The following is a 24,907-nucleotide window of genomic DNA, read 5'->3' as shown; positions in this document are numbered from 1 at the left end:
AATTACTCTACACAACAGTATCTCTACATCAATTACACGTACTACACAGCAATATCTCTACATCAATTACACTACACAACAGTATCTCTACATCCTGACAATTATACTACACAGCAATATCTCTACATCAATTACACTAAACAGCAGTATCGACATCCTCACAATTATACATCAATCCATATAGGTAAATTAAACACAACTTTATGATAACTGGCGATGCGATGGTTTATTAAATACTCCAACTATTTATGAGTGTGTAATTTCACATTGATTAAATTTGAAAAAGAAAGAAAGGACAGGGCCACTTCCAAAATTGTAACACTGCCAGTGGATACTTCAATGTTGTAAAATACGTCCATAATTCCATTGTCTTCCGGTGTAAAATACGTCGGTTCCACTGTCTTCCGGTGTAAAATACGTCTATGATTCCACTGTCTTCCGGTGTAAAATACGTCTATGATTCCATTGTCTTCCCGTGTAAAACTAAGAATCTGTAAAATGAGAAGGATCAGTTTCAAAATTGAATAGATGATTCGTCAACAGATGAAACCATTCCAGGTTTTTTAAAAGCACCATGACGACCAGATTAGAGGGAAATTAAGATAATAAATTATTTAAATAAAAATGAGAGAAAACGTTACAGCTTCCCATCGTAATTCATACGGTGCTAATCCAGGTTTACTTTCATATCTGGACATTACATCGTACTGTATACGTACACTTCTTTGATTACGGCACACAACATAGCAATGGGATAATCATTTTACAATTTATAGAGTTCATACATTTGCGCCTCTAGTCTTTGATGATAGACTTGTTAACATACAATACATTCCTAAAAAACCTATCTACCTGCCCAACTACCTGCCTGCCCACCTATCTACCTGCCCACCTATATACCTTTATAAATTTCTACCTGCATAGTGTAAATGTATCGAGTCATTAGATTTGATAATAAATACGATCTAGTCTATTTAGTAACTTACAACAACCGTGTTCATCACTGCCGTCTGGACAATTTTTAAAGTCGTCACAAATAACTTCTTGTCCAAAGCAACCACTTCCGTCAGCACACGAGTATTGTCCCTTTACACCGTACTCATCGAAACATGTCTGTGAAAACTGATAGCCTTTCTCTGACAATAGAAACAGAGACAAACGTATTTGGATTTACACATACACGTTTTATTCATGAAATTAAGTAAAGTGTAACCTTGGTCAACAATTAATCTACACTCTCATCACATTCAAATACAACTGACATAGAAATTAAGTAGACATGCCTCGGGGTCTTCAGCTATCAATACCTAAACATCAACTAGAGATATTCGAATGAAACTCTGTATCAGAGCTGAAATGATTCACCAAAGACTTTCCCGAATTGAACTCTAGTCTCACCGTGAAAACAAACCAAGTTCAAGGTGATGATAAGCACGTGACATGGTTAAGACCTTATATATTGATGATGGCGTTGCATACTGTGTTTGTCAACAAATGATTTTAGCATACGTCATGCTGACATGCATGGGTTAAGCCCTCTGAACATTAATATTTGGGTCAATTTTAATAATCGAACTAACATCAACTGAAGACGTTGTCACCTTTCGAAGTTTTGTCTTTATGTTTCTTGGTTGTGCCTCTCACCAAATAGTCTTAAGCAATGAAACTGTAAGCAGTGTTAATTTGAGGCTTTCACATTCAGGGAACTCATATAGCAGTGAAATACACACCAGTCGACCGTTCTTTATGTATGTGTATGCATATATCCGTCTGTTCGTATGTACTTATGTATGTTTGTATTTGTATGTGAGTGCAAGCTCGTAGTCGAATGAATCAAATATTACAGTTACCTTTAGGTTTATCCAATTCCGAAGGTTCTATGCCAACTAGAATAATTAACGAGAGCAAAAACATGTAAAACTTAAAATTATCGGGCCAGAGTCTATGTGTGACTAATGATAAATAAACAGACACTTACTTTCACACGAGTTTCTAGTTGACCAAGATGTTGATTTTTTACAATATGGTTCAAAGAACAACATGCCATAGTAAACAAACCATTACCAACAAAACGGATATATTTGTATAAGATTATTACGGAAAACATATGTTTGTAATGTTTAGAAAAGAATACGATAAAGTGATTTGCAATCACATATGGAAGAGCTATTACACATACAGAATACATGTAATACATATACACAGCATACCTATAGGGAGAGATGAACCGTTATTATATTTGTATTTATTTATTTATTTATTTATTTATTTATTTATTTATTTATTTATTTATTTATTTATTTATTTATTTATTTATTTATTTATTTATTTATTTATTTATTTATTTATTTATTCATTCATTCATTCATTCATTCATTCATTCATTCATTCATTCATTCATTCATTCATTCATTCATTCATTCATTTATTTATTTATTTATTTATCAAGCCTTCACAAGAAGAGAAACCAACAATGAGAAAAAAAAACACGATACATTACAATCATACAAAACAATATAATGTCAAAATGGCATCAACAACATGCTAAAAATTTGACAACTCTGTGGATCCTTCGCATATATATAAAAGCTGTCTGACACTGTCTGTCAGCCCATCTGACATACGAGATGTTTTCAGATTTCTTAAGACAGATTTAGAGTATTGCATGTCAAACATATAGCGAAGAAATGAAACATTATTTTTGACACAAATTGCCTGAGTACGGGACAATAAATCAGTGTGTCCAATCCAAACACATCAATCATATATGAGACAATAACCACATTTATGTAAATGACGGCAAATCTTATACACAAGATATCTCAGGATAAAATATAAGTCGTAAAGTGAATTGTCATTACATTGTTAAGTTCGTAAAATCTGGAAGTGTTTTATAAATCTAGTAGTTAATGAGTAAAAACATGGTTTAACTCTTTTTTGACTAGTGTAGGCACCCCGGGGCTTTACAAGAAGTGTCCATATTATTGGTAACTTTAATAACCAATGAACTAATTTGGAGAGAATTTAACTTTGGCAACACTTGACATGCAAAATTGTAGTGTGACAGTAGGTCAAAATACTTACGACAGCCGTATTCATCACTACCGTCTGGACAGTTGTTAAATCCATCACAGATCACGTGATCTCCAAAACAACCTCTACCGTCAGCACATGAATATTGTCCTTTAATGCCATACTCTTCAAAGCAGATTTTTGAAAACTCGTAAGCTTTTCTCCCTATGATGATAAAATAACGTTAACAATATAATTGGTATGTAATACATATTTAGAAGACATACACTTATTTAGCTTACTTACTTTTATTTAATTCATTTATAAATGTGCCTTGTATATACTGTTATCCTTCTTTCAAATTATTCTATCTTACCACAGTCCTGTATGTTATCTTACCACAGTCATGTAAGTTATCTTACCACAATTCTGTATGTTAGCTTACCACAGTCCTGTATGTTAGCTTACCACAGTCATGTATGTTAGCTTACCACAGTCATGTATGTTAGCTTACCACAGTCATGTATGTTAGCTTACCACAGTCATGTATGTTAGCTTACCAGTCATGTATGTTAGCTTACCACAGTCATGTATGTTATCTTACCACAGTCCTGTATGTTAGCTTACCACAGTCCTGTATGTTATCTTACCACAATCCTGTATGTTATCTTACCACAGTCCTGTATGTTATCTTACCACAGTCATGTATGTTATCTTACCACAATTCTGTATGTTATCTTACCACAGTTCTGTATGTTAGCTTACCACAGTCATGTATGTTATCTTACCACAGTCATGTATATATCTTACCACAGTCCTGTATGTTATCTTACCACAGTCCTGTATGTTAGCTTACCACAGTCCTGTATGTTATCTTACCACAGTCATGTATGTTAGCTTACCACAATCCTGTATGTTATCTTACCACAGTCCTGTATGTTATCTTACCACAGTCATGTATGTTATCTTACCACAATTCTGTATGTTATCTTACCACAGTTCTGTATGTTAGCTTACCACAGTCATGTATGTTATCTTACCACAGTCATGTATATATCTTACCACAGTCCTGTATGTTATCTTACCACAGTCCTGTATGTTATCTTACCACAGTTCTGTATGTTATCTTACCACGGTCATGTATGTTACCTTAATACAGTCCTGTATGTATCCTATCACAGTCTTGTATGTTACCTTACCACAGTAATATGTTATCTTACCAGTCCTGTATATTACCTTACCACAGTCATGTATGTTACCTTACCACAGTCCTGTATGTTATCTTTACCACAGTCATGTATGTTACCTTACCACAGTCCTGTATGTTATCTTACCACAGTCCTGTATGTTAACTTACCATAGTACTATATGTTATCTTCCCACAGTCCTGTATATTACCTTACCAGTCATGTATGTTACCTTACCACAGCCCTTTAAAGTCGTGTATGTTATCTTAACACATTCCTGTGCATTATCTTATCACAGTCCTGTATGTTACCTTATCACAGTTTTGTGTTACCTTACCACAGTACTATATGTTATCTTACCACAGGCCAGTATATTACCTTACCACAGTCCTGTATGTTATGTTACCACAGTCCTGTATGCTATCTTACCTGAGTCCTTTGTGTTCCAGCTTACCACAGTTCTGTATACTACCTTACCACAGTTCTGTATGCTACCTTACCACAGTCCTGTATGCTACCTTACAGTCCTGTATGCTATCTTACAGTCCTGTATGCTATCTTACAGTCCTGTATGCTATCTTACAGTCCTGTATGCTACCTTACAGTCCTGTATGCTATCTTACCACAGTCCTGTACGCTATCTTACAGTCCTGTATGCTATCTTACAGTCCTGTATGCTATCTTACAGTCATGTATGCTATCTTACCACAGTCCTGTATACTACCTTACCACAGTCCTGTATACTACCTTACCACAACCCTGTATACTACCTTACCACAGTCCTGTATGCTACCTTACCACAACCCTGTATACTACCTTACCACAGTCCTGTATGCTACCTTACCACAACCCTGTATGCTATCTTACAGTCCTGTATGCTATCTTACCACAACCCTGTATGCTATCTTACCACAACCCTGTATGCTATCTTACCACAACCCTGTATGCTATCTTACCGCAATCTTGTTCGTCAGCACCATCCTGACAATCATCATATCCATTACAAATGGCTTTAAATGAAATACACATATCTTCGCCAACACATTTCATTTCTGTTTCTGGGAATACTTCCTGGCAGCGTGGAAAATAGTAAGGTTTGCCATCTGGAAAACATTTAATTTGAGATCAAACTGTCGTCAACAGAGATCAATCAAGCATTTTATTTATCTTGTATATACCCATTCACCCCAAGAGACAAACATTAGTGTGTGATGTAAACTAGTAATGATTATCGTTCAATGTCGTATTTAATTATTTGAGTTTTATAAATTATTTTCTCTGTAATAAATATTTCCACTCAGACAAAAGGTTTTTCCTATACATCACTGTTATTGATGAGTAGCTCTGTTACAAAACATCCAAGTTCTACTTTACTGGTTATCATAGTATTTAGTCAAATGAATCTGAAATCTTAGTTCCTCACAAATTGCTTCATAGTATTGAATCTTATGACAGGCATTGTTTTTCTGTACTGCCCTCACATGCATTGTACCGATTCGGAAGATAATAGCAAAACTACAAAACAGCGTAATAGTATTAGTACAAGTTGACTAGTTGATATACAGGTTCACCGTGATTAGCTAACAAGTTGACGAGTTGATATACAGGTTCACCGTGATTAGCTAACAAGTTGACGAGTTGATATACAGGTTCACCGTGATTAGCTAACAAGTTGACTAGTTGATATACAGGTTCACCGTGATTAGCTAACAAGTTGACTAGTTGATATACAGGTTCACCGTGATTAGCTAACAAGTTGACTAGTTGATATACAGGTTCACCGTGATTAGCTAACAAGTTGACTAGTAGATATACAGGTTCACCGTGATTAGCTAACAAGTTGACTAGTTGATATACAGGTTCACCGTGATTAGCTAACAAGTTGACTAGTTGATATACAGGTTCACCGTGATTAGCTAACAAGTTGACTAGTTGATATACAGGTTCACCGTGATTAGCTAACAAGTTCATTGACATGTTGATCACTTGTAAACTGTCCAGTTTTCTCGACTAAATATTACAGTTGTTCTGTCAAAAGTCAAAAATAAAAAAAAATAAAAAACAGAAAGAACACTAGTTGAATAATTGGGATTAAACTAAAAACAATATACCGTATATACCTTATTATATTATGCCAATCTAAGTATGATGTCATACCTTTAGGTTCTTCAAGGTTCCAAGGTGGCAGCTCGGGAGGTTCTATGCCAACTGTATATGATATAATACATAGAGAAAGAAATACAGGTTACTCATTTATATGAATGGCAAGATCCCGAGGAAGAAATACAGGTTACTCATTTATATGAATGGCAAGATGTAGAGAAAGAAATATAGGTTACTCAGTTATATGAATGGCAAGATGTAGAGAAAGAAATACAGGTTACTCATTTATATGAATGGCAAGATCCCGAGGAAGAAATACAGGTTACTCAGTTATATGAATGGCAAGATGTAGAGAAAGAAATACAGGTTACTCAGTTATATGAATGGCAAGATGTAGAGAAAGAAATACAGGCTTCTTATTCCTATGAATGGCAAGCACAGAAATTAATAGAAAGTACTGCCAAATAAACCAGACATCTAGATTGTCAAACATGTAATAAATGAGTCGTTGATATAGTATTCAATTTGAACTTTTGTTCCAAACACAACTAGAAAATTTACCTGAAATTTTCGACTGTACACTTCAGTCTTTGTCAACAGAGTCGTTGATATGTTTGTTTGTAATAGTTATCTCCATGATGAGTGGTGATGTACTTCCATATGATCACACAGATTATGAATCAATGATTTGGTAGTCAAAATAAAAATGTGTGAAAAACATGCACTGATGAACAATGTCAATGAGATCATGCAGACACACAGCCATATAGTCACTTACACATTGAGTATAAGTTGGAAAGACCGAACAAACTTGTACAGTGTTTTGCTTGAATGTATAGAGTCTCACACTGTTAAAATAATAATATGCTAAAATCTAGAAATGCTATGAGTATACCATAGATAATAAATGTTCGTAAATAGCGAACAGCAGGTTAAATAGTCAGACCTTGTTTCTCAGCTTGAAAACTATAAAACATCTAGCATAATTAACCGTCATGCATTTCGTGAATAACATGTTTGTACTTTGAATCATACCCAGTATTCTATAAATGGTGATTTCACGATAATATTTTAGAGAGTGCCTAGATTCACAATGCAACTACACTGGCATAATTGTTTTGACTTACTGAACGACTTTATAGATTTAGTTTAGCTTATCAACAATTCTTGTCTGTACGTAAGTGGCGCTGAAAAGTTAATTTTCCATTCTGCATCGTACGACCTCTCAAAAATGTTGTAACAACAATCTGCAACTGTAGCTTAGAAAGGGCATGCTATGATGTATACACTGGTTTGAGGCATTCTACGAAATCAGCAATGCATGTCACTTCACGCGTCTTCGAAGATAAAATCAATCCCTACTATGAATTCCTTGTACCTACTATGTAGCACTGGTAAGTCACAGGATACAATTGACGTACCGGGCACCAATTTAAGAAAACATAAACAGAATTCGAAGACAATGAGCCAGACGGATGTGAAGTACAAGATAATTGACTATATGTTTACTCACGACATCCATATTCATCACTTCCATCAGCACAGTTTTCAAAGCCATCACAAATGATGCGATCTCCAAAACAACCTCTACCGTCATCACATGCGTATTTTGCTTTCTCGCCGTATTCCTCATAACAAGTCTTAGAAAACTTGTAGGTTGAATCTGCTGAAATTAAAAACATAAAGTGTGTAGATTTATTAACGATATTAAAGTGTGTAGATTTATTAACGATATTAAAGTGTGTAGATTTATTGACGATATTAAAGTATGTAGATTTATTGACGACATTAAAGTGTGTAGATTTATTGACGATATTAAAGTATGTAGATTTATTGACAATATTAAAGTGTGTAGATTTATTAACGATATTAAAGTATGTAGATTTATTGACGACATTAAAGTGTGTAGATTTATTGACGACATTAAAGTGTGTAGATTTATTAACGATATTAAAGTATGTAGATTTATTAACGATATTAAAGTGTGTAGATTTATTGACGATATTAAAGTGTGTAGATTTATTGACGATATTAAAGTATGTAGATTTATTGACGATTAAAAGTGTGTAGATTTATTAACGATATTAAAGTATGTAGATTTATTGACGATATTAAAGTGTGTAGATTTATTAACGATATTAAAGTATGTAGATTTATTGACGATATTAAAGTGTGTAGATTTATTGACGACATTAAAGTATGTAGATTTATTGACAATATTAAAGTGTGTAGATTTATTAACGATATTAAAGTATGTAGATTTATTGACGACATTAAAGTGTGTAGATTTATTGACGACATTAAAGTGTGTAGATTTATTGACGACATTAAAGTGTGTAGATTTATTAACGATATTAAAGTATGTAGATTTATTGACGACATTAAAGTGTGTAGATTTATTAACGATATTAAAGTATGTAGATTTATTGACGATATTAAAGTATGTAGATTTATTGACGATATTAAAGTGTGTACATTTATTAACGCTATTAAAGTATGTAGATTTATTGACGATATTAAAGTGTGTAGATTTATTAACGATATTAAAGTATGTAGATTTATTGACGATATTAAAGTGTGTAGATTTATTAACAATATTAAAGTATGTAGATTTATTAACGATATTAAAGTATGTAGATTTATTGACGATATTAAAGTGTGTAGATTTATTAACGATATTAAAGTATGTAGATTTATTGACGATATTAAAGTGTGTAGATTTATTAACGATATTAAAGTATGTAGATTTATTGACGACATTAAAGTGTGTAGATTTATTAACGATATTAAAGTATGTAGATTTATTGACGACATTAAAGTGTGTAGATTTATTGACGACATTAAAGTGTGTAGATTTATTAACGATATTAAAGTATGTAGATTTATTGACGATATTAAAGTGTGTAGATTTATTAACGATATTAAAGTATGTAGATTTATTGACGACATGAAAGTGTGTAGATTTATTAACGATATTAAAGTATGTAGATTTATTGACGATATTAAAGTAAGTAGATTTATTGACGATATTAAAGTGTGTAGATTTATTAACGCTATTAAAGTATGTAGATTTATTGACGATATTAAAGTGTGTAGATTTATTAACGATATTAAAGTATGTAGATTTATTGACGATATTAAAGTGTGTAGATTTATTAACGATATTAAAGTATGTAGATTTATTAACGATATTAAAGTATGCAGATTTATTGACGATATTAAAGTGTGTAGATTTATTAACGATATTAAAGTATGTAGATTTATTGACGATATTAAAGTGTGTAGATTTATTAACGATATTAAAGTATGTAGATTTATTGACGACATTAAAGTGTGTAGATTTATTAACGATATTAAAGTATGTAGATTTATTAACGATATTAAAGTATGTAGATTTATTGACGACATTAAAGTGTGTAGATTTATTAACGATATTAAAGTATGTAGATTTATTGACGACATTAAAGTGTGTAGATTTATTGACGACATTAAAGTGTGTAGATTTATTAACGATATTAAAGTATGTAGATTTATTGACGATATTAAGGTGTGTAGATTTATTAACGATATTAAAGTATGTAGATTTATTGACGATATTAAAGAATGTAGATTTATTGACGATATTAAAGTATGTAGATTTATTGACGATATTAAAGTGTGTAGATTTATTGACGATATTAAAGTGTGTAGATTTATTAACGACATTAAAGTGTGTAGATTTATTGACGATATTAAAGTGTGTAGATTTATTGACGATAAAGTGTGTAGATTTATTGACGATATTAAAGTGTGTAGATTTATTGACGATATTAAAGTATGTAGATTTATTGACGATATTAAAGTGTGTAGATTTATTGACGATATTAAAGTGTGTAGATTTATTAACGATATTAAAGTATGTAGATTTATTGACGACATTAAAGTGTGTAGATTTATTAACGATATTAAAGTATGTAGATTTATTGACGATATTAAAGTGTGTAGATTTATTGACGATATTAAAGTGTGTAGATTTATTAACGATATTAAAGTATGTAGATTTATTGACGATATTAAAGTGTGTAGATTTATTGACGATATTAAAGTATGTAGATTTATTGACGATATTAAAGTGTGTAGATTTATTGACGATATTAAAGTATGTAGATTTATTGACGATATTAAAGTGTCTAGATTTATTGACGATATTAAAGTATGTAGATTTATTGACGATATTAAAGTGTGTAGATTTATTGACGATATTAAAGTATGTAGATTTATTGACGATATTAAAGTGTCTAGATTTATTGACGATAAAGTGTGTAGATTTATTGCCGATATTAAAGTATGTAGATTTATTGACGATATTAAAGTGTGTAGATTTATTGACGATATTAAAGTATGTAGATTTATTGACGATATTAAAGTGTGTAGATTTATTGACGATAAAGTGTGTAGATTTATTGACAATATTAAAGTGTCTAGATTTATTGACGATATTAAAGTGTGTAGATTTATTGACAATATTAAAGTGTCTAGATTTATTGACAATATTAAAGTGTCTAGATTTATTGACAATATTAAAGTATGTAGATTTATTGACGATATTAAAGTGTGTAGATTTATTGACAATATTAAAGTGTCTAGATTTATTGACGATATTAAAGTGTGTAGATTTATTGACGATATTAAAGTGTCTAGATTTATTGACGATATTAAAGTATGTAGATTTATTGACGATATTAAAGTGTGTAGATTTATTGACGATAAAGTGTGTAGATTTATTGACGATAAAGTGTGTAGATTTATTGACGATATTAAAGTATGTAGATTTATTGACGATATTAAAGTGTCTAGATTTATTGACGATATTAAAGTATGTAGATTTATTGACGATATTAAAGTGTGTAGATTTATTGACGATATTAAAGTGTGTAGATTTATTGACGATATTAAAGTATGTAGATTTATTGACGATATTAAAGTATGTAGATTTATTGACGATATTAAAGTGTGTAGATTTATTGACGATAAAGTGTGTAGATTTATTGACAATATTAAAGTGTCTAGATTTATTGACGATATTAAAGTGTGTAGATTTATTGACGATAAAGTGTGTAGATTTATTGACGATATTAAAATGTGTAGATTCATTGACGATAAAGTGTGTAGATTTATTGACGATATTAAAGTGTCTAGATTTATTGACGATAAAGTGTGTAGATTTATTGACGATATTAAAGTGTGTAGATTTATTGACGATATTAAAGTGTGTAGATTTATTGACGATATTAAAGTGTGTAGATTTATTGACGATATTAAAGTGTGTAGATTTATTGACGATATTAAAGTGTGTAGATTTATTGACGATATTAAAGTGTCTAGATTTATTGACGATAAAGTGTGTAGATTTATTGACGATATTAAAGTGTGTAGATTTATTGACGATAAAGTGTGTAGATTTATTGACGATATTAAAGTGTGTAGATTTATTGACGATAAAGTGTGTAGATTTATTGACGATATTAAAGTGTGTAGATTTATTGACGATAAAGTGTGTAGATTTATTGACGATATTAAAGTGTGTAGATTTATTGACGATATTAAAGTATGTAGATTCATTGACGATATTAAAGTGTGTAGATTTATTGACGATATTAAAGTATGTAGATTTATTGACAATATTAAAGTGTCTAGATTTATTGACGATATTAAAGTGTCTAGATTTATTGACGATATTAAAGTGTGTAGATTTATTGACGATATTAAAGTGTCTAGATTTATTGACGATATTAAAGTATGTAGATTTATTGACGATATTAAAGTGTCTAGATTTATTGACGATATTAAAGTATGTAGATTTATTGACGATATTAAAGTGTGTAGATTTATTGACGATATTAAAGTATGTAGATTTATTGACGATATTAAAGTGTCTAGATTTATTGACGATAAAGTGTGTAGATTTATTGCCGATATTAAAGTATGTAGATTTATTGACGATATTAAAGTGTGTAGATTTATTGACGATATTAAAGTATGTAGATTTATTGACGATATTAAAGTGTGTAGATTTATTGACGATAAAGTGTGTAGATTTATTGACAATATTAAAGTGTCTAGATTTATTGACGATATTAAAGTGTGTAGATTTATTGACGATATTAAAGTGTGTAGATTTATTGACAATATTAAAGTGTCTAGATTTATTGACGATATTAAAGTGTGTAGATTTATTGACGATATTAAAGTGTCTAGATTTATTGACGATATTAAAGTATGTAGATTTATTGACGATATTAAAGTGTGTAGATTTATTGACGATAAAGTGTGTAGATTTATTGACGATAAAGTGTGTAGATTTATTGACGATATTAAAGTATGTAGATTTATTGACGATATTAAAGTGTCTAGATTTATTGACGATATTAAAGTATGTAGATTTATTGACGATATTAAAGTGTGTAGATTTATTGACGATATTAAAGTGTGTAGATTTATTGACGATATTAAAGTATGTAGATTTATTGACGATATTAAAGTATGTAGATTTATTGACGATATTAAAGTGTCTAGATTTATTGACGATATTAAAGTGTGTAGATTTATTGACGATATTAAAGTGTGTAGATTTATTGACGATATTAAAGTGTGTAGATTTATTGACGATAAAGTGTGTAGATTTATTGACAATATTAAAGTGTGTAGATTTATTGACAATATTAAAGTGTCTAGATTTATTGACGATATTAAAGTGTGTAGATTTATTGACGATAAAGTGTGTAGATTTATTGACGATATTAAAGTGTGTAGATTCATTGACGATAAAGTGTGTAGATTTATTGACGATATTAAAGTGTCTAGATTTATTGACGATAAAGTGTGTAGATTTATTGACGATATTAAAGTGTGTAGATTTATTGACGATATTAAAGTGTGTAGATTTATTGACGATATTAAAGTGTGTAGATTTATTGACGATATTAAAGTGTGTAGATTTATTGACGATATTAAAGTGTGTAGATTTATTGACGATATTAAAGTGTCTAGATTTATTGACGATAAAGTGTGTAGATTTATTGACGATATTAAAGTGTGTAGATTTATTGACGATAAAGTGTGTAGATTTATTGACGATATTAAAGTGTGTAGATTTATTGACGATATTAAAGTATGTAGATTCATTGACGATATTAAAGTGTGTAGATTTATTGACGATATTAAAGTATGTAGATTTATTGACAATATTAAAGTGTCTAGATTTATTGAAGATATTAAAGTGTCTAGATTTATTGACGATATTAAAGTGTGTAGATTTATTGACGATATTAAAGTGTCTAGATTTATTGACGATATTAAAGTGTGTAGATTTATTGACGATATTAAAGTGTGTAGATTTATTGACGATATTAAAGTGTGTAGATTTATTGACAATATTAAAGTGTCTAGATTTATTGACGATATTAAAGTGTGTAGATTTATTGACGATATTAAAGTGTGTAGATTTATTGACGATATTAAAGTGTGTAGATTTATTGACGATATTAAAGTGTGTAGATTTATTGACGATATTAAAGTGTGTAGATTTATTGACGATATGAAAGTGTAGATTTATTGACGATATTAAAGTGTGTAGATTTATTGACGATATGAAAGTGTGTAGATTTATTGACGATATTAAAGTATGTAGATTTATTGACGATATTAAAGTGTCTAGATTTATTGACGATATTAAAGTGTGTAGATTTATTGACAATATTAAAGTGTCTAGATTTATTGACGATATTAAAGTGTGTAGATTTATTGACGATATTAAAGTGTGTAGATTTATTGACGATATGAAAGTGTGTAGATTTATTGACGATATTAAAGTATGTAGATTTATTGACGATATTAAAGTGTCTAGATTTATTGACGATATTAAAGTGTGTAGATTTATTGACGATATTAAAGTTTGTGGATTTATTGACAATATTAAAGTGTGTGGATTTATTGACGATATTAAAGTGTCTAGATTTATTGACGATATTAAAGTGTGTAGATTTATTGACGATATTAAAGTGTGTAGATTTATTGACGATATTAAAGTGTGTAGATTTATTGACGATATTAAAGTGTGTAGATTTATTGACGATATTAAAGTGTGTAGATTTATTGACGATATGAAAGTGTAGATTTATTGACGATATTAAAGTGTGTAGATTTATTGACGATATGAAAGTGTGTAGATTTATTGACGATATTAAAGTATGTAGATTTATTGACGATATTAAAGTGTCTAGATTTATTGACGATATTAAAGTGTGTAGATTTATTGACAATATTAAAGTGTCTAGATTTATTGACGATATTAAAGTGTGTAGATTTATTGACGATATTAAAGTGTGTAGATTTATTGACGATATGAAAGTGTGTAGATTTATTGACGATATTAAAGTATGTAGATTTATTGACGATATTAAAGTGTCTAGATTTATTGACGATATTAAAGTGTGTAGATTTATTGACGATATTAAAGTTTGTGGATTTATTGACAATATTAAAGTGTGTGGATTTATTGACGATATTAAAGTGTGTAGATTTATTGACGATATTAAAGTGTGTAGATTTATTGACGATATTAAAGTGTGTAGATTTATTGACGATATTAAAGTGTGTGGATTTATTGACGATATTAAAGTGTGTAGATTTATTGACGATATTAAAGTGTGTGGATTTATTGACGATATTAAAGTGTCTAGATTTATTGACGATATTAAAGTGTGTGGATTTATTGACAATATTAAAGTGTGTAGATTTATTGACGATATTAAAGTGTGTAGATTCATTTTATTGCAATTTATTGCATTGGCGATGTTTATAGGCAATATACAATGACTTTTCAACATTATAGAATCTATTATGTTTTGTCAAAGCGAGGCAATACAGAATAGAAATCATAAGAATTTATGAATTTAAGCCAAACTTTTACTCTCGGGATATTCCTATCATAAAGTCATCGTTTGTTAGTATAATGTTGTTCTTTCATATGATCACTTTATAATTGTTTATCAAGTATCTAAGACAACTCAATCATAAATACCTCTTTTAAAGCGTCTTCCTATGACGTCACCACGATTCCCCTGTACGAAAAATACACACATAAATTGTGTTTGGTTGATTTTAAGCTTAGACATTTTATTTTTATTTTATGTTGCACACACACACACACACACACACACACACACACACACACACACACACACACACACACACACACACATATATATATATATATGCCTGCATGTGTGTGTTATTCATCACAAACAACAATGACCACCACCACAATATTAGTATTATCAAATTATTGTTATCATTAGTATATAATACTATTATATATATATATATATATATATATATATATATATATATATATATATATATATATATATATATATATATATATATATATATATATATATATATATATATATATATATATATATATATATATATATATAGACACACACACTCTTGATTCAAAAGAATAAGATTTTATCAGTCCTCACTCAGAGTTTCACGCTTCCTCAGCGATCATCAGATGACTGATAAAATTGGGATTGTCAAGGTCCATATATACACTTAAATGTTTGTGTATATATTACTTAACAAGGTAGTCAGACTAAACTATTCCTTACTGGGGTTTATTTCTTTAGTTGGCGAGGGAGTATTTACTTAAAGTTGATGGCGACATTTCGAAATATTTTATCAGTCTAATTAAGTCTATAATGCTGTTGTACTAATATTGCATCGAGCACTGTTCACTCCAGTGAGACATTTATACTTATATGAATGTACACACACACACACACACACACACACACACACACGCACGCACACACACACGCACGCACACACACACACACACACACACACACACACACACACACACACATACATGGATATGCATAAATAATCTATATATAAAATGTGTGATGTACCCAGTGTTTTAACCTACAGTGATATATATGCATATTAATTACATACGCTATGAATTACCATACATTTGCTTAAGCTATGTAAAGTTTCGAAACTTTTATGATGAACTTCAAAAGCATTTCGAAACACTCTTTATACGTTTTCTGTAAAGCTTTGAAAAGTTTTCTCGTTTTTATTTTTGTTTATCAAGGTCTGACAGTCAAATCTTATACATAGCTTCCTTACATTCATTAGTGCATTTGGTTGTATGTTAGTACTTTAGTACTCATTAAAACACAGCTGATAGCTAAATTATCTTCAGATCTGTTATTTACAACATTTTATATGCACTTTAGTGAATAGTGCGAATAGCTTAGATCATGTCACGGCATTTACTAGTTTGACACAGTGACCTCAATTGTTACTTAAATCGAGTACATGCTTAAAGTGCTAATACTAGTACATACTTAAAGTACTAATACTAGTACATACTTAAAATACTAATACTAGTACATGCTTAAAGTGCTAATACTAGTACATACTTAAAGTTCTAATACTAGTACATGCTTAAAGTACTAATACTAGTACATGCTTAAAGTGCTAATACTAGTACATACTTAAAGTTCTAATACTAGTACATACTTAAAGTACTAATACGAGTACATGCTTAAAGTACTAATACTAGTACATACTTAAAGTACTAATACTAGTACATGCTTAAAGTACTAATACTAGTACATACTTAAAGTACTAATACTAGTACATACTTAAAGTACTAATACTAGTACATACTTAAAGTACTAATACGAGTACATGCTTAAAGTACTAATACGAGTACATGCTTAAAGTACTAATACTAGTACATACTTAAAGTACTAATACTAGTACATACTTAAAGTACTAATACTAGTACACACTTAAAGTACTAATACTGGTACATGCTTAAAGTACTAATACGAGTACATACTTAAAGTACTAATACTAGTACATACTTAAAGTACTAATACTAGTACATACTTAAAGTACTAATACTAGTACACACTTAAAGTACTAATACTAGTACATACTTAAAGTGCTAATACTAGTACATACTTAAAGTACTAATACTAGTACATACTTAAAGTGCTAATACTAGTACATACTTAAAGTACTAATACTAGTACACACTTAAAGTACTAATACTAGTACATACTTAAAGTGCTAATACTAGTACATACTTAAAGTACTAATACTAGTACATACTTAAAGTACTAATACTAGTACATACTTAAAGTACTAATACTAGTACATACTTAAAGTACTAATACTAGTACATACTTAAAGTACTAATACTAGTACACACTTAAAGTACTAATACTAGTACATACTTAAAGTGCTAATACTAGTACATACTTAAAGTACTAATACTAGTACATACTTGAAGTGCTAATACTAGTACATGCTTAAAGTGCTAATACTAGTACATACTTTAAGTACTAATACTAGTACATACTTTAAGTGCTAATACTAGTACATGTTTGAAGTACTAATACTAGTACATACTTAAAGTGCTAATACTAGTACATACTTAAAGTACTAATACTAGTACATACTTAAAGTAGTAATACTAGTACATACTTAAAGTAGTAATACTAGTACATACTTAAAGTAGTAATACTAGTACAGTTCCTAGTAGTATTCGGTATTTTGAAAATGGCAAATTCTGCAGTCTGCTGAAAGTGACTTGGGTTTGCACTATTCAATGGTAAGACTTTCCATTAACATCGAGGATAACCCTAAGACTTATTGAAGGTATGCAAAGACAACCAAATAAACAGGGTTAACTTGTGAGGTGAAAGTGGTATGCAAAGAAAACCAAATAAACAGGGTTAACTTGTAAGGTGAAATGGTATGCAATGAAAACCAAATAAATAGGGTGAACTTGTAAGGTGAAAGTGGTAAGATAATAAATATGCCACAAACAATGAATTATATCGATATGGTATACGATTATTAACATTAATCTTATCATTAGATTAATCTTGATATCGATAACGTATAATTAATAGTACATTATATAGACATGATATTTAAGGTAATCACTGCCGGATGTTATAAAACGCCTCATTCTCTAAGAGTCTACTATATAATTATATTCATTAATCACAGCGTATCTAATTGATAAATGTAATTTCCGTCCGGAAGGACAACACTTTACAACAGTTCATTTTATTAGATTTGTAAAACAATAAATTACACTAAAAAAAATTGGGAGAAAATACATCATTGAAAGTAATTGATGGATAGATAGGTCAAATTCATTAAATGGGACATATTGTAGGTTATACAGCTATATAGCTAACCAAATAATATCATGGTTAAAGTAATTGATGGATAGATAGGTCAAATTCATTAAATGGGACATATTGTAGGTTATACAGCTATATAGCTAACCAAATAATATCATGGTTAAAGTAATTGATGGATAGATAGGTCAAATTCATTAAATGGGACATATTGTAGGTTATACAGCTATATAGCTAACCAAATACTATCATGGTTAAAATGATTTTTGTCAGATTAGTGATTGTAATCATTGGAGTTTCCACTTCAACGGTAATTTCCACGATATAAATTAATAACAGGAAGTCCTTCTCTAATGTATTGTCGTCAAAAAGATCAACAATGTTTGTGTCAAATATTGGTGTTCATATTTATCACAGTTTCATTTCTTTGACACCCCAAACAAACAAACAAACAAACAAACAAACAAACAAACAAACAAACAAACAAACAAACAAACACACAAACAAAACCACTGAATTCAATTGTACTTACACTACACATTAAAGAAACACTTCAAAATGTTTTTGTTTTTTGAATAGAGATAGACAGAAACACGCTGCGATATACAGAAAAGGGCGTAGACATAGATAGTCAGACACACCGACACACACAGACACACAGACACAGATCTAGACATACATACATACATACATACATACATACATACATACATACATGTACATACATACATACATACATACATACATACATACATACATACATACACACACACACACACACACACACACACACGTGCACATACCGACACTTGCACATTGTTCACAAGTTAAGGATGGTAAAACTATAACATAATACGGCTGTATTCGTAACATAGTTTGTAGTACGGTTTTGAATTTAGATCATTTATATATACAGGTACTCAACGATAAATCGTTCAGGTTAAATAGTGATTCAAATAATTTATTATGATTATTTTGTAAATATTATATTATTAGTACTTTGACTCTAATGTACCAAGTCAGCTATCACTAGAAGTAGGCACTGAACAGTCAGGAATACAGTAAGGATAGACAAATGTATCAGTTTGTTATGGGCACTTCTTGTTTGTTAAAGGAAAGAATTAGTTCTTTCAACAAACAAACAAAGAAACAAAGAAACAAACAAACATATAAAATATCATTGAGTACATTTTATGAAATCCTTGATGATGGGACATCTGAGCTTTATTTATACATATTTGTGTCATCTACATACATGAAACAAGATTGCTGAGAGTTGTTTACATTAAAGACATAGAGGAGGCATGTTACAGGAAAATACTATCTTTGTTTTACAACTTCGTTTTGAGACTTTTAAGTGAACATATATGATAATTATGACATGGTATGTGTTTTATTGTCATATATATATATATATATATGTATATATATATATATATATATATATATATATATATATATATATATATATATATATATATATACTGATACATATATAATGAAATGTGCATTGATTTTGCGAGTAAAGAAATAATTACAAAAACATTATTCTGTAGATGACTCCTAATACGAGATTGATGCGTTAACAGAGAACTTAAATTAATTCATGAAGAGTGCGGACTGCAGTTGGATAAAAACTAAACAATATGCGATAAGAACCTGATTTTATCGAACGGTACCGCTTCCCTGAGCGCATAAGTTGGAATAAATTACGTGCTGGATGGAAATCGTCTTTTACAATTAACTGAGCTCTTTTCTTTACGAAATATATTGATAAAAGACTCAAAGGGTGAAATTTGATCATATAGGCTAAACCAATACAATCAAAATAATATCGTTAGAACTTTTACTTACCAGCAATGATGCCTGTACGGTGCATAATAAGGTGTATAGAAGAAGAATTTGTACGAGTCGAATACAAACAATATTACGAGTCATTCTCTCCAGTAGTGATGCAGACAATGTCGTGTAGCGATGAAGACAGCAAAACCCACTGTTACTGGCGTTTTTCTTTCTAAAGTTGCTGCCTTTAATATCGTGAACCTTGATAATTACATGCACCACGTGATCATTTTAGTACTTATTACGTATGTATAAAGTATCCAGTCACCGGAAATTACCAGCCAGTCTCACCACTCAACAATGATTACTGAATTAATTTATCGACAATAAATTAATGCAATATCTCTTTTTCCTCGTAGTATTTTTTATCACTGACATACCATACTGCCTACCACATTTTGTCAGGCGTTCCCAGTCTAAATCCAGGATAACAACTGCTAAAGCTATGAGCAGTCTTCGACTGAAAATTAATTGTAGCGTTTTAAAAGAAGTTAATCAGAAACCATTTTTTAACATTGTTTTACATTTTTGATATCGTCCAAGACTAATCTATGATTTATTAATAATTTACAATTATCATCAGCACGTCATCACTGATATATGAGTAATACATGATGGTAAATATTGGACGATTAACGATATGAATTGACACCTGCAAGATAAACAAAGTACCATGGGGGACATGGAAACCAAATCTACTGTCAGTAATTACATATAAATATCAAGGAAATAACGCGTCATGAAGTTATTAATCATTATAAATATTAAATGACGTCATTATCAGAATAATGTGGCTGTAAATTAAAGGTTGCCTTCAACACCTTAAACTAATGTCTAAATAAAGATAAAGTAAACCCCCCCCCCCACTAAATAAAGATAAAGTAAACCCCCCCCACTAAATAAAGATAAAGTAACCCCCCCCCCACTAAATAAAGATAAAGTAAACCCCCCCCCACTAAATAAAGATAAAGTAACCCCCCCCCTCCCCCCACAAAGTAAGTGTATTGTAATACATTGGGTGATACTTTCAATTCATACTCATACTTTAGCATTCTAAAAGACTTGGAAATGACATCTAAAGTCAGAAAAAAAAACACTCAACCATTTTTTTTTATTATTAATGACGTCCCCGCTTTTGGCATTGGGTATTATTGTTAGCACGATGCACTGAGGGAGTAACCAAATATCATATAGTCTTGTGTCAATTGTTTTAGTTCAATGACAGGTATTCACTTTTCAATAATGATTTTTCTAAAAGATTTAGTTATAATAATGAATGAATTATAATTTAAAGTAGGTACATATATTGTCCGTATAATGTACGTCGTTTTGTTTTCCATTGTCCTTATAATGTACGTCTAGTTTTTTTTCCATTGTCCTTATAATGTACGTCTAGTTTTGTTTTCCATTGTCCGTATAATGTACGTTTGTTTTGTTTTCCATTGTCCTTATAATGTACGTCTAGTTTTGTTTTCCATTGTCCTTATAATGTACGTTTGTTTTGTTTTCCATTGTCCTTATAATGTACCTCTAGTTTTGTTTTCCATTGTCCATATAGTGTACGTTTGTTTTGTTTTCCATTGTCCTTATAATGTACATCTAGTTTTGTTTTCCATTGTCCTTATAGTGTACGTCTAGTTTTGTTTTCCATTGTCCTTATAGTGTACGTCTAGTTTTGTTTTCCATTGTCCGTATAATGTACGTCTAGTTTTGTTTTCCATTGTCCTTATAATGTACATCTAGTTTTGTTTTCCATTGTCCTTATAGTGTACATCTAGTTTTGTTTTCCATTGTCCTTACAGTGTACGTCTAGTTTTGTTTTCCATTGTCCGTATAATGTACGTCTAGTTTTGTTTTCCATTGTCCATATAGTGTACGTCTGGTTTTGTTTTCCATTGTCCGTATAATGTACGTCTAGTTTTGTTTTCCATTGTCCATATAGTGTACGTCTAGAACAATTTGAGTCTTATTTTTATATATTCTTAATTGAATCGTACAATATTATTTAAGGTCACTTTGTTTTGTCCTTTGTTTTTATAAATAGTTTACCTTTTAATGACTTTATGTATTATTCATTGTATTTTGATGCGTTAATTTACTGTCGCGACAGTGTTTGTTTGTTTGTTTTGTTTTGAGTTGTTTGTTTGTTTGTTTGATTATTTTTATATCTGTTTGTGGCAGACATTTAAATTTTCGTCAAAGAGACTCAATAAAGTGTCTAATTATGTAGGAGATGATTATTGTGTGAAACAGTCGAATGCATTTATCAAAAGACAATCAGAATATTTGTAAGGAAAGTATTAAGGAAAATATGCACAAAAGGTACAGAATAGATATGCACCTGTTATTAATTCACAAAAGGTACAGAATAGATATGCACCTGTTATTAATTCACAAAAGGTACAGAATAGATATGCACCTGTTATTAATTCACAAAAGATACTGAAGAGATATGACAATTTTTATTTACATATTTAGACTAAATAAAAACATATAAAGAGTGCAGTCCTTATCATAAGCAAAGGAATAATTTTGAGTTTATAGAAATGCATTCATTTGGACATCAATTCATCCACATATCCCTCTATCCACCCGTCCTTGCATAAATTCATTTATGGATGCTTCGTACATTCATACGTATGTACATACGAACATACACACACAGGCACACATGTATGCATGTGGGAAATGGATCAAAACTCACTCTTGGCAGTGATTCAGTTCACTCATTTATCGTACCCTTTGTCCTAAACCATCATTACATGTAGAACATTTATGATATCATGGCAATAGAAAAAGAATGTCTTACGTACGAAGACTCTCCATTTATGACATCTATGGTAGTTACCACTGGGTCCTGACCTTATAACGTCTATGGTAGTTACCACTAGGTCCTAACCTTACAACGTCTATGGTAGTTACCACTGGGTCCTAACCTTATAACGTCTATGGTAGTTAATTACCACTGGGTCCTGACCTTATAACGTCTATGGTAGTTACCACTAGGTCCTAACCTTACAACGTCTATGGTAGTTACCACTGGGTCCTAACCTTACAACGTCTATGGTAGTTACCACTAGGTCCTAACCTTACAACGTCTATGGTAGTTACCACTGGGTCCTAACCTTACAACGTCTATGGTAGTTACCACTAGGTCCTGACCTTATAACGTCTATGGTAGTTACCACTGGGTCCTGACCTTACAACGTCTATGGTAGTTACCACTGGGTCCTGACCTTATAACGTCTATGGTAGTTACCACTGGGTCCTGACCTTATAACGTCTATGGTAGTTACCACTGGGTCCTAACCTTACAACGTCTATGGTAGTTACCACTGGGTCCTGACCTTATAACGTCTATGGTAGTTACCACTGGGTCCTAACCTTATAACGTCTATGGTAGTTAATTACCACTGGGTCCTGACCTTATAACGTCTATGGTAGTTACCACTGGGTCCTAACCTTACAACGTCTATGGTAGTTACCACTGGGTCCTAACCTTACAACGTCTATGGTAGTTACCACTGGGTCCTGACCTTATAACGTCTATGGTAGTTACCACTAGGTCCTGACCTTACAACGTCTATGGTAGTTACCACTGGGTCCTGACCTTACAACGTCTATGGTAGTTACCACTGGGTCCTGACCTTATAACGTCTATGGTAGTTACCACTGGGTCCTGACCTTACAACGTCTATGGTAGTTACCACTGGGTCCTAACCTTATAACGTCTATGGTAGTTACCACTGGGTCCTAACCTTACAACGTCTATGGTAGTTACCACTGGGTCCTGACCTTATAACGTCTATGGTAGTTACCACTAGGTCCTGACCTTACAACGTCTATGGTAGTTACCACTGGGTCCTGACCTTACAACGTCTATGGTAGTTACCACTGGGTCCTGACCTTATAACGTCTATGGTAGTTACCACTGGGTCCTGACCTTACAACGTCTATGGTAGTTACCACTGGGTCCTAACCTTATAACGTCTATGGTAGTTACCACTGGGTCCTGACCTTATAACGTCTATGGTAGTTACCACTGGGTCTTGACCTTATAACGTCTATTGCAGTTACCACTGGGTCCTGACCTTACAACGTCTATGGTAGTTACCACTGGGTCCTGACCTTATAACGTCTATGGTAGTTACCACTGGGTCCTGACCTTATAACGTCTATGGTAGTTACCACTGGGTCCTGACCTTACAACGTCTATGGTAGTTACCACTGGGTCCTGACCTTACAACGTCTATGGTAGTTACCACTGGGTCCTGACCTTATAACGTCTATGGTAGTTACCACTGGGTCCTGACCTTATAACGTCTATGGTAGTTACCACTGGGTCCTGACCTTATAACGTCTATGGTAGTTACCACTGGGTCCTGACCTTATAACGTGTATGGTAGTTACCACTGGGTCCTAACCTTACAACGTCTATGGTAGTTACCACTGGGTCCTGACCTTATAACGTCTATGGTAGTTACCACTGGGTCCTGACCTTACAACGTCTATGGTAGTTACAACTGGGTCCTGACCTTATAA

General features: G+C 31.3%; 1 protein-coding gene across 2 annotated transcripts; it reads right to left on the bottom strand.

Annotated features, from left to right (window-relative positions):
* Window positions 1–215: 215 nt before the first annotated feature.
* LOC144440314 (uncharacterized) lies at window positions 216–20,540 on the bottom strand. 2 transcript variants are annotated; one of them, XM_078129674.1, is made up of 9 exons: window positions 20,378–20,540; window positions 15,364–15,403; window positions 7,816–7,968; window positions 6,357–6,407; window positions 5,156–5,302; window positions 3,085–3,237; window positions 1,851–1,886; window positions 987–1,136; window positions 216–491 (listed from the first exon to the last, which is right to left on the bottom strand). In XM_078129674.1, exons 1-9 carry the CDS (start codon window positions 20,459–20,461, stop codon window positions 484–486), a joined length of 822 nt encoding a protein of 273 aa, XP_077985800.1. In that variant the 5' UTR covers window positions 20,462–20,540; the 3' UTR covers window positions 216–483. The 2 variants fall into 2 exon arrangements, with proteins under 2 accessions (XP_077985800.1, XP_077985801.1); XM_078129675.1 differs by having other exon boundaries at window positions 7,816–7,965.
* Window positions 20,541–24,907: the final 4,367 nt, after the last annotated feature.

This window comes from Glandiceps talaboti, chromosome 9, assembly GCF_964340395.1.
Source record: "Glandiceps talaboti chromosome 9, keGlaTala1.1, whole genome shotgun sequence".
Classification (NCBI taxonomy): Eukaryota; Metazoa; Hemichordata; class Enteropneusta; family Spengelidae; genus Glandiceps; species Glandiceps talaboti.
This window is presented reverse-complemented; position numbering and strand designations above follow the sequence as displayed.

Bases quoted from the DNA above. Each gene is read 5' to 3' on its own strand.
- LOC144440314 (XM_078129674.1), bottom strand. From the start codon at position 20,461: ATGACTCGTAATATTGTTTGTATTCGACTCGTACAAATTCTTCTTCTA. The intron at 5,303-6,356 runs GTATGACATCAT...AATGTTTTCCAG, and splicing joins GAACCTTGAAGAACCTAAAG to ATGGCAAACCTTACTATTTT. The intron at 1,137-1,850 runs GTAACTGTAATA...TTCTATTGTCAG, and splicing joins GGAATTGGATAAACCTAAAG to AGAAAGGCTATCAGTTTTCA.